Source organism: Trichomycterus rosablanca, chromosome 8 (assembly GCF_030014385.1).
Source record: "Trichomycterus rosablanca isolate fTriRos1 chromosome 8, fTriRos1.hap1, whole genome shotgun sequence".
In the NCBI taxonomy this organism is placed as follows: domain Eukaryota; kingdom Metazoa; phylum Chordata; class Actinopteri; order Siluriformes; family Trichomycteridae; genus Trichomycterus; species Trichomycterus rosablanca.
This window is the reverse complement of record NC_085995.1, coordinates 15,248,058-15,260,984: the sequence shown is the minus strand read 5'-3', so window position 1 is coordinate 15,260,984 and position 12,927 is coordinate 15,248,058. Positions and strand designations below refer to the sequence as shown.

Here is a 12,927-nt window from a genome sequence, read left to right as displayed (position 1 = left end):
TAAATATAAAACAATCAATATATGAGAAATGTGTGGTATTTAAACAGACCTTGAGTGATGGGAAGGCTGGTTTGCACTACAGGCTGCATCTCAGGATGAATCAATTTAACATCCAAAGGAACATGTGGCATCAGTTTGAAGTTAATGTTTTCTGGAGGGCCTCCTGTATTCTTATTTATTTTTATTACACTCTGAGATGCTGAGTCCAGTATGTACATATAATCCAGGAAAAGCATCATTCTCAGTGACTTTGTTCTGATGAATGTTTAGAGATATATCAAATTAGCATGTAATTACATACAAGAAGCAATGCCCTAGTCGATTATCAAGTAATTAAATGATAAATAATAAAATAATACATCATTTTCAAAATTATACTACTTAAATATAGTATTAGGAAAAATGTCATTAGCTGGCTGATTTTTTTGGTTACATTTATTGAAGATCTATCACTTTCTACTACTGTTATTAAACATTTGAAAAGCATAAACTGACTGAAACATGGCTGGTACAATGGGTGCTGGGAAATGGGTTTTAATCCTCTTCTAAGGTCACTATCTGTGTGACGCACATATGTTTTCCCTGTGTGTACATGGGGTTCCTTTAGGTATTACTTTTCTCACAACCTCCAAAAGATGCAAAATGGTAAAAAGGCTTGGGAGGAAACCAGAGCACACAGAGGAAACCAGAGCACACAGAGGAAACCCACATGGATGCAGGTAGAACATGCAAACTCCACACAGAAAGGACCCTGGCCATCCGGCCTGTTGTGAGGCAACAGCGCTACCCACTGTGCCACAATGCAGCCCATAGATTTCTTTCTTGCACAAGCAAACTTTAGTTTAGTGGAAACCCAACTGTAGTTTATTAGTTTGTCAGTGCTGCTGCATCACCTTAATTGTTGAGTGAGGACATGGATGAGGTTGCCATTATAATCACATGATCCCAAAATGCTGAGCTCGTTCTCACTGTGCTGGATCCAATACAGCTTCCTCTCAACTGGGTCAGTGGCCAAAGCCACTAATTTGTCTTGAACTTTAAGCACTGTAGTCATCATTCGTCCTACAAGATCTGAGCGCTGAATACTGCACATCTCTACAGCTGCCAGCCAGAAGAGATATCTATAATAATAATAATAACAACAACAACTAAACAACAATAATAATAATATATGATGAATATAATTATATATTTATATAACACAAAGTTATGTTGGAACTTTTGAGTTTAAGCGAAAACACACCTAGGATAGTACCACACTCTATCACTCACCTATTTATACTTACACCTATTTATACATTTATACCACCTATTTATAGTAGACAATCCACCCAGACATCAATGAGCCTTGGTCGCCCATGACCCTGTCGCCAGTTTACCACTATTCCTTCCTTGGACCTCCTTTGATAGATACTGACCACTGCAGACCGGGAACACCCCACAAGAGCTGCAGTTTTGAAGATGCTCTGACCCAGTCATCTAGCCACCACAATTTGGCCCTTGTCAAACTCAAATCCTTACGCCTGCCCATTTTTCCTGCTTCTAACACATCAACTTTAAGGATAAAATGCTCACTTCACCTATCAGTGGTCATAATGTTATGCCTTGTCAGTGTAGTGGTTATAAATAGGATTTATCTAATGCTGTGGCTTCTGCTGGCAGTTTCCGTTCCATCTTCTGTTCGTGTGGTTTTTGGGTCACATTGGGGTGGATGTCTGAGCCTACAGCTGGTTTGTGGGCTAGTAGACAATTTCAGGATTGGCATCTATGCCGTCTACCCCTGACTGCTTTTAGATGCATGTTTGCCATTATGTGCATTGCTACGCGATATTGCGATGTTGGCGTGGATTTCAGTTAGTGGACCACGTTTGTGCCTTCTGTTCTCTACTGTGGACAGATGGAATAACGACGCAAGACTGGCTCCTGCTGTTTTTTTTTTTTTTTTGTTCCCTTCTGTTGTCTGTTTTGTTTCTATTGCTTTGTTTCTGTGACTTTTCCACCTCTGTGTTTGTTGGTTGTAATCACTGATGGTCTGTAACGCGTTACTTAGTAACTTGTAGTTACTCTGTCTCCCCCCCCTACCCCCCCCCCCCCCCCCCCCCCCCCCCCCCCCCCCCCCCCCCCCCCCGCTTTGCCGACAATTTTTTTGCGGAAGCATTTCTGCACGCAGGAGCAGCGCACCTCAGATGAGTAGTTCTTCACCAAAACAGTGCAGTAATACACTCAACATAAATGTCAACCACCAACACAATTACAGAAGTACAGTAGTACTATTTAGTAGTATTCGTGGCGCGCTACGAGTAAAAGCGCCAGCTTCTCTGCGCATTCCAGTGTTGCCAGATTGGGCGATTATCCGCCAAATTGGGAGGATTTTGTTGGAAAACAATTTAATAGCAGGTAAATAACACTTCTATTTAAAAGAAAATCTTCCGTTTTAAGAAGCTCCAGCATTGTAGAAGGCTATTAAAAGTAAAGTCAATTTTCAATGCTGATTTAGCGTAATAGTGTTGGTCAGTCTGTATCATATTCTTGAAAGAAAATTAAAATTTGTTTTCCATGCATTCACACTAGCATGTTCTGGGATTCAATTGAGTCTCATCAGTACACACAAGTTGGCAGCCAAATGATAAAGTATTGCAAAGGAATATCTTTGAAATATTCCGCATTATATAACTAATAAAGTAACTTGTAATCTAACTTAGTTACTTTTAAAATCAAGTAATCCATAAAGTAACTAAGTTACTTTTTAAAGGAGTAATCAGTAATCAGTAATCAGATTACTTTTTCAAGGTAACTATGCCATCACTGGTTGTATTATAGCTGTGACGTAGTTGTTTGTATAATAGTATTTATGTCTTCTTTGTTCTTTATTACCTTTAGTGGTCTAGACTTGTGTCTATTAAGTATACTTGTTTTAGTGTCATTAAATATTTAATTGACTGAGGGAATACAGTCGGTAGGTTCACTGCCTTCCAGCTGTAGATGTATAGGTGTGTAACGTGATGATTTTCACGTCTGTTGATTAATTGCTTATCACGTCTCCTGTGTATGTGTGATTGTGGAGCACGTGTGCATGTGACCTTTTAACATCATCCTTTCATTGGATTGGTGAGTCTACCTTACTACTGGTTAGTTCTCAGCTGAGGTAACAGGTTATTTGGTTTGAGTTGTTTGAGTCATTTGTTGGTTGATTAGACCCGTGTACAGAGAAGACACTTGTATTTTTGTTTGGATGTATTGTTTGCTGTGCTGTGTTACCTTTCTTGTGTATAATAAACTTTTGCTGTTTTTGACTGGAGCCACGTCTCTGTGCTTTCTCTTTATAGCAAACCTGTGTGACCTATTGGGGTAAGTAATAGTAATAGTAGTAATGTGTTCTCTGGGGGTGAGTTCCTGGGGTGGTGTTGTCGACCTCAGCCATCCCATCGTTTCGCCACACTTAATTTGGCCGGATGGGCAACTCTACGTAGAACAATTCAAGGTTGTGACAAGCTTCTTCACTGATTAAGGCCAAGTCTAAGGTTGATTAATATTCTTGCCCTGATCTATGCCTTATCAGTAGCAGAAACCCACACACTGGTTCTTGGACTTCATGGTTTGGTTTTTGTCCTGACAATGCAGTGTGAATTGTGAGGGCCAGGTGTTTAGACTGTCCACTTGCTGCCATTTGAATTAATTGGACAGACAAACACATCTTAATGTTAATTAAATCCAAGATGATGTACCTGAACACATATGTAAGAGTCTTAATACTTTCTTAGAGGTCTTATATCTTATTTTAGTTTGTAAAAACTCAAAAAATATGTCTTTAGTTTGTCATTACAGGTGATTAAGTATTGATTGACATGGCTGTGTGCACACAATGCAGGAATGCTAGACACCAATCCATCTCAGTACACCACATATTTGGTGGGATATAGAGTAGCCAAGCTACCTAATGTTTTTAAAAAAATCCAGTGTACCTAGAGGAAACCCACACAGTCACAAGGACAACATGGCAAACTATCCACAATACCTGTAGTACAATTGTACCACCCATATAAAGCTAATTCCAAATTTGTAACAAAAAAAGGAATATCATTGAAGATTTCTTACAACTAAGACTAAAAACTATTGTGTCTAAATTAGGGCTGGGTATCGCCACCAATTTCCTGGATCGATTCGATTCCGATTCACCAGGTCCCGATTCGATTCGATCTTCGGTTTTCGATTTTCGATTCGATTTTCGATCCAATTTCGATTCAACACATTTAGGCATATTTGAGTTACATTAACAGGTTTTGTTTACATATGTACAGATGTTCAGAGAACGAATGTGATAATTGTACAAAGAACACTCATTATTAAAAATATTTGTGTATTTTGTTTACATAAATAATTAATCAAAAACAGAAAACAGTAACATTCAACAGCCAGGTGTATGTTTACATTACATTTACAATGTTGTAGCATGTCAGACAAATGAAATAATAATAAAAAATGAATGTTACTGTTTTCTTCCATTTGTCTGACATGCTACAACATTGTAAATGTAATGTAAACATACACCTGGCTGTTGTACAGCTTATGCCAAGTTTACACTACACGACACTCTGATTAACACGTGGTCACTGTAATGTTCACACTACACGACTGATCGGCGATGGGGAGTTTTACACTACACCATCCATCACCAGGGGGAATCACAGGCGAGCTTCTCTGGTCTCCAAAATTACGTTTTGTCACGAAAACACACGTGAGAAGTGATGAAAGGTTTAATGATACCACGTCCAAACATGCACATCAACAAGTAGCGAGCAATCAAAGTGTGCGCGCTGATGAAATAAATGAATCTGAGTGGATTTGGCAACACGAGCAGCATGGATCGTTCTGTAGTGAGTTGGAGGTTAATAAATATTTTGTTTTGTAGAGAACGATCTCGCGTGTGCTGATGTATTCTGATAGAAACTATATTGCGCTCCACCACCTGTTTCCAACCTCTCCCCTGTGTTTCCCCTCGCTGTTTCTCACATTGATTGAGAGCCGAGTTTTGATCGCAGAGCGAACACCGAGTTCCTCCCGAATCCAGAGCCGAGCGAAAATCAGTGCAAAAAGTTGTGTAGTGGTCATAACTTGAGCTTCTGCCATGCTAAACTGATGTGCAGGTCAGATCTCGTTGCATGAAAAAACAGTGGCTGGTCACGCGAAATTAAAGGGGGTAACAATAGTAATAGATTTCCGTGTGCACCGTAAAAAGGGGCGTATTTAAAAAATCGATCTCGCATTTATATGAATCGATATCGGATCGTTCAAATAAAGATCGATTAAAATCGAAAAATAGATTTTATAAACCCACCCCTAGTCTAAATACTTTTTTTGTGAAACCTAATAGTAAAAACTAATAGTTATTGTTAAATGTATTTATTTTTACCTTGAGTTGGGATCAATAATTATACTGTTGGGCTGAGACAGGTCTTTGAGGACCATTTTTACATTTTGTCCCCCAAGGCTGGCTCTTTGGATCATCCCTGTTTCACTGTTGCTCCAGTATAGTGAGTTTTCTATCCAGTCCACAGCCAGGCCTGAGATTCCTTTTCCTAAAGACAGGAGTTTCTGAAAATACATTTTACTGAATAAATATAAACAATGAACTTACACATTTTTTCACACACACATATATATATATATATACTGTATATATATATATATATATATATATATATATATAATATAATATAGTATATTTATATACACAGTAATATACAAGTAATACACAGTTAAAACTCAATTAAAATGTTGACTGCTATGACTGTTAAAGACTTAAAAAGACACTCCAAAATCTTGTAAAAAAGCGCTTTTTACAGAACAGTAGAGACTGTTATAGCTGTAGAAGGAGCAAAAGGTCTATATTAATGCCCATGGGTCAGGCTGTGACTGTATGTTTAAATACATATTTGGTTTGCCAAAAACCTCCTGCTCAAGGGTGTTCTCTTACTTTGTAACTGAACCATTAACCATTTCATTGTAATCATGAACACATTTGGTCCATAGCCTTTCCAAAAACAATGAAATAGACCTAGAACAAGATGCCAATCCATTGGCATTACAGCTTTATGCTGTCACTTACTCAAACCTCAAAGCAATTATAGCTAGCTATCCATTTACTGTAAGATTTTACAGAGAAAGAAGTACACAGGGATGTAGACATGAGGAAAACATTGCAGGATTATCAGTTACAGTTAAATGCACCCATACTAACTGCTGTACCACGTGATGTTCTACTGTAAATACAACATTTTAAGTTGGTCATTTAAATTTTAACAGCCATACCTGAGTGTGTGTCCCATACAGGTCAGATTGACTCAGAAGGCCTGTGTTTGTGTCAACCCAGTATAAACTTTCTGCTTTGTAGTGAAAATCCATCAGAATAAAGTTTCCCACTCCAGAAATGAGTCTTTTTTCATCACCACCATTCAAGTTCATCCGAAATATGTTATTTCCTAGGCCAATGAGTAGATACGGCTCTGGGTCTATGCAGAGCCAAACAAAAAAGCACAATGTTAACAACAAACCTAAAGCTAAACTTAACAGAAATGTAACATAATTAGTTTTGCATTGGCAATTTCTCATCAATTTCTCATCTCATCAAACAAACATAATTATGATGATCTTCCGAAAACCTTACAGACTAGTCAGTATTATTTGTTAAATAAATCTGAGAGGTAATATACTTATTGTAACGTTGTCCAAAATGAACTACAAATCCCAGGAGCTGCAGCAGCGCCAATCTGCGTTAATTGTCAGCACCTGATCGCACTCTATTTAAGAGATCCCCATGCACGTTATCAGTGCTGAGACATACTCAGTCGGTAAGGTAGTTGGCCGGTGTGCGTTCTTCCTTACTTTCCCTAACAGTACTTATACATACAGGGGTTGGACAAAATAACTGAAACACCTGGTTTTAGACCACAATAATTTATTAGTATGGTGTAGGGCCTCCTTTTGCGGCCAATACGATGACATATGACATATACAAGTCCTGCACAGTGGTCAGAGGGATTTTAAGCCATTCTTCTTGCAGGATAGTGGCCAGGTCACTACGTGATGCTGGTGGAGGAAAACGTTTCCTGACTCGCTTCTCCAAAACACCCCAAAGTGGCTCAATAATATTTAGATCTGGTGACTGTGCAGGCCATGGGAGATGTTCAACTTCACTTTCATGTTCATCAAACCAATCTTTCACCAGTCTTGCTGTGTGTATTGGTGCATTGTCATCCTGATACACGGCACCGCCATTGGATGCACATGGTCCTCCAGAATGGTTCGGTAGTCCTTGGCAGTGACGCGCCCATCTAGCACAAGTATTGGGCCAAGGGAATGCCATGATATGGCAGCCCAAACCATCACTGATCCACCCCCATGCTTCACTCTGGGCATGCAACAGTCTGGGTGGTACGCTTCTTTGGGGCTTCTCCACACCGTAACTCTCCCGGATGTGGGGAAAACAGTAAAGGTGGACTCATCAGAGAACAATACATGTTTCACATTGTCCACAGCCCAAGATTTGCGCTCCTTGCATCATTGAAACCGACGTTTGGCATTGGCACGAGTGACCAAAGGTTTGGCTATAGCAGCCCGGCCGTGTATATTGACCCTGTGGAGCTCCCGACGGACAGTTCTGGTGGAAACAGGAGAGTTGAGGTGCACATTTAATTCTGCCGTGATTTGGGCAGCCGTGGTTTTATGTTTTTTGGATACAATCCGGGTTAGCACCCGAACATCCCTTTCAGACAGCTTCCTCTTGCGTCCACAGTTAATCCTGTTGGATGTGGTTTGTCCTTCTTGGTGGTATGCTGACATTACCCTGGATACCGTGGCTCTTGATACATCACAAAGACTTGCTGTCTTGGTCACAGATGCGCCAGCAAGACGTGCACCAACAATTTGTCCTCTTTTGAACTCTGGTATGTCACCCATAATGTTGTGTGCATTGCAATATTTTGAGCAAAACTGTGCTCTTACCCTGCTAATTGAACCTTCACACTCTGCTCTTACTGGTGCAATGTGCAATTAATGAAGATTGGCCACCAGACTGGTCCAATTTAGCCATGAAACCTCCCACACTAAAAATGACAGGTGTTTCAGTTATTTTGTCCAACCCCTGTATGTGTTGTATATATTGTTATGTAGACAGTGCACACAAAAGAACGTCTGAAGTGCTCCTTTTTGCTCTTGGGTGGATAGAGCCTTTGACTAATAAACTGCCCAGCCCCCACAGTTCCTTACTGAATGGATAAAAAAGATTGTCCAGGATTGCTCTGATTTTGTCCTTTATCCTCCTCTTTCCCACTACCTCCAGACAGTACACCTCCAGACCCACCACAGAGATGGCTTTCCTTACCAGTTTGTTGGCCTCTCCAGACTTGATGCCAGCGTCCCAGCACACAAAGGGTTCTAGGTATCACCAGATTGGTAGAATACCTTCAGCAGTTTATTGCACACATTCTCGTCTTTTCAGAAATAACTACTCTGACCTATCCTATACAGGGCATCAGTGTTATGTCTCCAATCCAGTTTGTGTTGAGCTGTACCCCAAGGTACTTGTAGTGTTCCACCCTCTCCACTTTGTCTCCCTGGATAAAAAAAACATGGACATGGGAGCTTTAGTTCCTCTGGTAATCCACCACAATCTCTTTGGTCTTACTGATGTTGAGCGTCAGGTGATTTTTATTGCACCATATGGTGAAGCTCTCGCCTCCTCGTTGTCCCTGATGATGCATCCAACAATGGAGGAGTCATAAGAAAACTTCTGAAGGTTGCAGAAACCGGAGTTAATGTAGAATTGCGAGGTGTAGCCAGTGAAGAGAAATGGTGATAGCACAGTTTTTTGGGGAGCACCAGTGTTGCTGATCACAGACTCAAAAACACAGCCATCCAAGTTGACATACTGTGGCCGGCCTATAAGGTAGTCTGTGATCCAGGACGTGGTATCAGGGTGCAGGTGCATCTCTAGTAGCTTCTTTCTTATTAGGCAGGACAGGGTGGTGTTGAAGGCGCGAGAGAAGTCAAAGAACATAATTCTCACAGTGCTTACCTGCTTCACTAGCCGAGAGAGGACCTTATGTGTCATGTAGATGATAGCATCATCCACCCTAATTTTGGATGGGGTATAGAAATCGTTTTGAAAATCTAGAACAATGCCCACAGACCTCAGAAAGTCAAGACCAAGAATAACTGGAAAAACAACATCTTGATTACTCATCACATAAAATAGGTGACAGTAATCTTGGCCATGTAGCTAACATCTCTATTCCACTTTTCCTTTTGTTTCTTGTCTGAGAACATTCACCAGTAGAAAGGCTTGTCCTTGACTGGATCTCCAATTTTCATCATCTCTCCTGACTGTGTCCCACCATGATTCATGAAGCAGTGAATACAAGCTACCAGTGTCTACCATAGCATCAACAGTCCATTTCCTTATTTTCAAGTGAAGGAAAAGGGACTTGGCTGGTGATGGTACCTCTTGTACTACACTTGTCTGTCCAGGAGTTGCCCTGGCTTTTTTGTTTTTCTGTTCTTCCTTGTTCAGAAGCCATTTCCTAGTAGTTCTTGTCCTCTGCCAGGTCTTTTTCCACCAGTGATCCTACCCTGACCATCTCGTCAGTGATGTTAACCGTGCCCCTTAGAACTGCTTGTTGCAACTCCTCTCCAGTGATGTTCTTTCTCTAGCAAAGACACAATGCTCTGTATTGAAGCAAAATCTTAAATATTTTCATGGATTCCTTGCTTCATTTTCTGTAGTCTTCTTTTAGCCTCATAATCCTAAGCTAATATGGCTCTAAGAAAAGCTGTTTAAAAACTAGTCCAAGTTTTACTGATTTTTGTTTAGCTGTCCACCATTCCTTTGCAGTGCCATTAAGAACTGATGAAAGTGTTGCAAGAATTTCTAAGTAACAAAGGTCGTAATGCTAGGAATTCTTCACATTTCTTAATTTAAGTAACAGGGTCCAATTCATCATCCCTATCACCATTTTTACCTGAGGATTAGGGATTAAAGGAATAAGTTCAAAGATCTAGCCTTTTGTCACAAAATTGATTGTGAGGACCTACATTTTGTACCAATTTGGTCGAAAACTTTAGTTTTTAAGTTGAACACCTACACCGATGAGGCATAACATTATGACCACCTCCTTGTTTCTACACTCAATGTCCATTTTATCAGCTCAACTTACCATATAGGAGCACATTGTGGTTCTACAATTACTGACTGTAGTCCATCTGTCTCACTGCATGCTTTGTTAGCCTCCTTTCACCCTGTTCTTTAATGGTCCGGACCCCCACAGGACCACCACAGAGCAGGTATTATTTGGGTGGTGGGTCATTCTCAGCACGACACTGACATGGTGGTGGTGTGTCAGTGAGGTGTTTAAAAACTCCATCAGCATTGTGTCTTATCCACTCATATCAGCACAACACACACTGTCACTGCTGGACTGAGAATAGTCCGCCAACCAAAAATATATCCAGCCAACAGCACCCTGTGGGCAGCGTCCTGTGACCACTGATGAAGGTCTAGAAGATGACCAATTTAAAGGGCAGCAATAGATGAGCGATCGTCTCTGACTTTACATCTACAAGGTGGACCAACTAGGACCACCACCATGTCATTGTAGCTGCAGTGCTGAGAATGATCCATCACCTAAATAATACCTGCTCTGTGGTGGTCCTGTGGGGGTCACAGGGGGGAACAAGGTGAAAGCAGGCTAAAAAGGTATGTAGAGAAATAGATGGACTACAGTCAGTAATTGTAGAACTACAAAGTGCTTCTATATGGTAAGTGAAGCTGATAAAATGGACAGTAAGTGTACAAACAAGGAGGTGGTTTTAACCATATCTGCTTAAAAAAGGAAGGAAATAATTACATAAATGACAATAATAATTGAATTGTTAACAAATTATACATGTTTTATTTTCATTGCTAAATAATTGACTGAGCCTTTCCATTTAATGTAGTATAATTAATTTTATAGGGCAAATTTTGGGCCGTTTCTTCAAAACTTTTTTCACCAACACCATATACTAACTCTATTATAATTTTATATTTACCTTATTTCTTATCTTAAAAAATAATTTGATTTAAGACACAAACGTTCTACCTGTCTAAGAGTTAACCACAGTTTCTAAAACTAAACTAGACTGTTGGATGCAACTCTATAGATTACTTACCCACACAGCTCCAATTTCCTGCAGTCCAACATGATAATGTATCAGAGCAACTGTACTTTACACAGAACATCAGATGCAATATAGCTGCTAATTTTCCCCAAAACATAATCCTGCTTCACCTTTCATGTGCCACTTAGATCAATGGTCCCTTGGTAACAAGAACCAGTCATGACCGCCATGTATTTTTCCTCCACAAAGGTCAAGAGAGTGTGAGAGAGACAAAAATGATTTAAATTTGCATTAGATTCCTGGAATAATGGAAATAGTTAACCCTATTGTCAACTGTCTGCACAACCCTACTGCTTAGGGTCCTAACACACACACATACTCTTACCCTCTCTCCTTTGAAATTCCTGACAGCCCCGTGGTGAATTTGACACATACCAAGTTGGTCTGCTTATGATTTGTCTTTCCAGGGAATGGTCCGTCCTCTGACTGTTAATTCTTAATATGTGCTTAAAATTTCAGGTAACATGAGAATACTATAAAAAACATTAAAAGGGTTCATACTGGTTCACTCAAGGCATTGTCTTTCTCTTATTCCCAGGTCCTGTTAATTTATTTACTCTTGATGATTTTTAACCAACAATGGATCCACAAAATATGATCTGGACGTTGGACCAATTTATCATAGGACCAATTTATCACAGGACACAGTGTCTATGAAAACACAATAAGAATATGTGAAACTTTTCACAGACAATGACCAAAAACTGGCACACATTTTACCAGATGCAACAATATGCCTCTTTCTATTTATTTATTTGAACATATAAGGATAATTAAATATGCAAATCTATAAAACATTTACCAACAATATTAATTAACGAGGATACTGCAGGAGACCAACTAGCAGTGGCTCAGAAAATAAGAGCATTTTATCATTTCTGTGTTTGTTAACACAGTGCATGATGTCATTATTTATATATCTTTATTTACAGCTGTGGCAGAAAAAAGATGATGGCATGGACAGACAAAATTTCTGTAGTATAACACTAGATAGGACGCAAACAGTTCTCAAATAAACTCACAGCTTCACCCCTGTAGAGTAAAACATTTGAAATATCCAAAGATGGGGAAATTTTTGAATATTTTTTGAAGATTTTACTTGCACAGAGCCCAGGCCTCAACCCCACTGAACACCATTGGTATGAATTGGGACAACAGCTGTGAACCGGTCTTCTTGTTCAACATAGGTGGATGTCAAGCACATGGTCAACCATCCTCCTACGTTTGGCCATGTAGAATGTTTATCTTAGTTATTTACATTGTTTTTTTGTAAATTGTGATACAATTTTTTTTACCATTTCACTAACCCCAAATCAGAAAAATGGACAGTATGGAAAATGTAAATAGAAAAACTCAGATTCCTACATTGACTTTTATTTGAATGCAGACAGTGTGAACCCAATATATTTCATGTTTTGTCAGTATATTTCTTTTTTTGGCCTAAATGGATGCTGTGTCCAAGACAAAAAAGACCATCCAGACATATCAGCAACAAGTCCAAAAGCCAGGATCTGTCATGGTATAGGGTTTCCCTTGCCAAAGGTTATTTTACACCTTGGTGAAAATTTTCTTTATTTCACAGACCTCGTTTTTCAAAAATCACAGATTTCACGGGTTTTTGAAGAAAAGTGCCGTTTCACGGCAGTCATTAAATAACATACATAAATTAAATGATAGATTCTGCGTCCACAGAATTGGTTGGGAGTTTTTAGC

The 12,927-nt window shown here is 39.5% G+C and overlaps 1 protein-coding gene across 1 annotated transcript in view; it reads right to left on the bottom strand.

Annotated features, from left to right (window-relative positions):
• The window catches only part of egf (epidermal growth factor), a 56,561-nt gene extending 44,115 nt beyond the window's left edge, over positions 1-12,446 (bottom strand). Inside the window, 6 exon segments of the mRNA XM_063000978.1 lie at positions 50-255; positions 894-1,121; positions 5,411-5,592; positions 6,310-6,509; positions 11,206-11,223; positions 12,437-12,446. Coding sequence (XP_062857048.1) covers positions 50-255; positions 894-1,121; positions 5,411-5,592; positions 6,310-6,509; positions 11,206-11,223; positions 12,437-12,446 — 844 coding nt within the window.
• Positions 12,447-12,927: the final 481 nt, after the last annotated feature.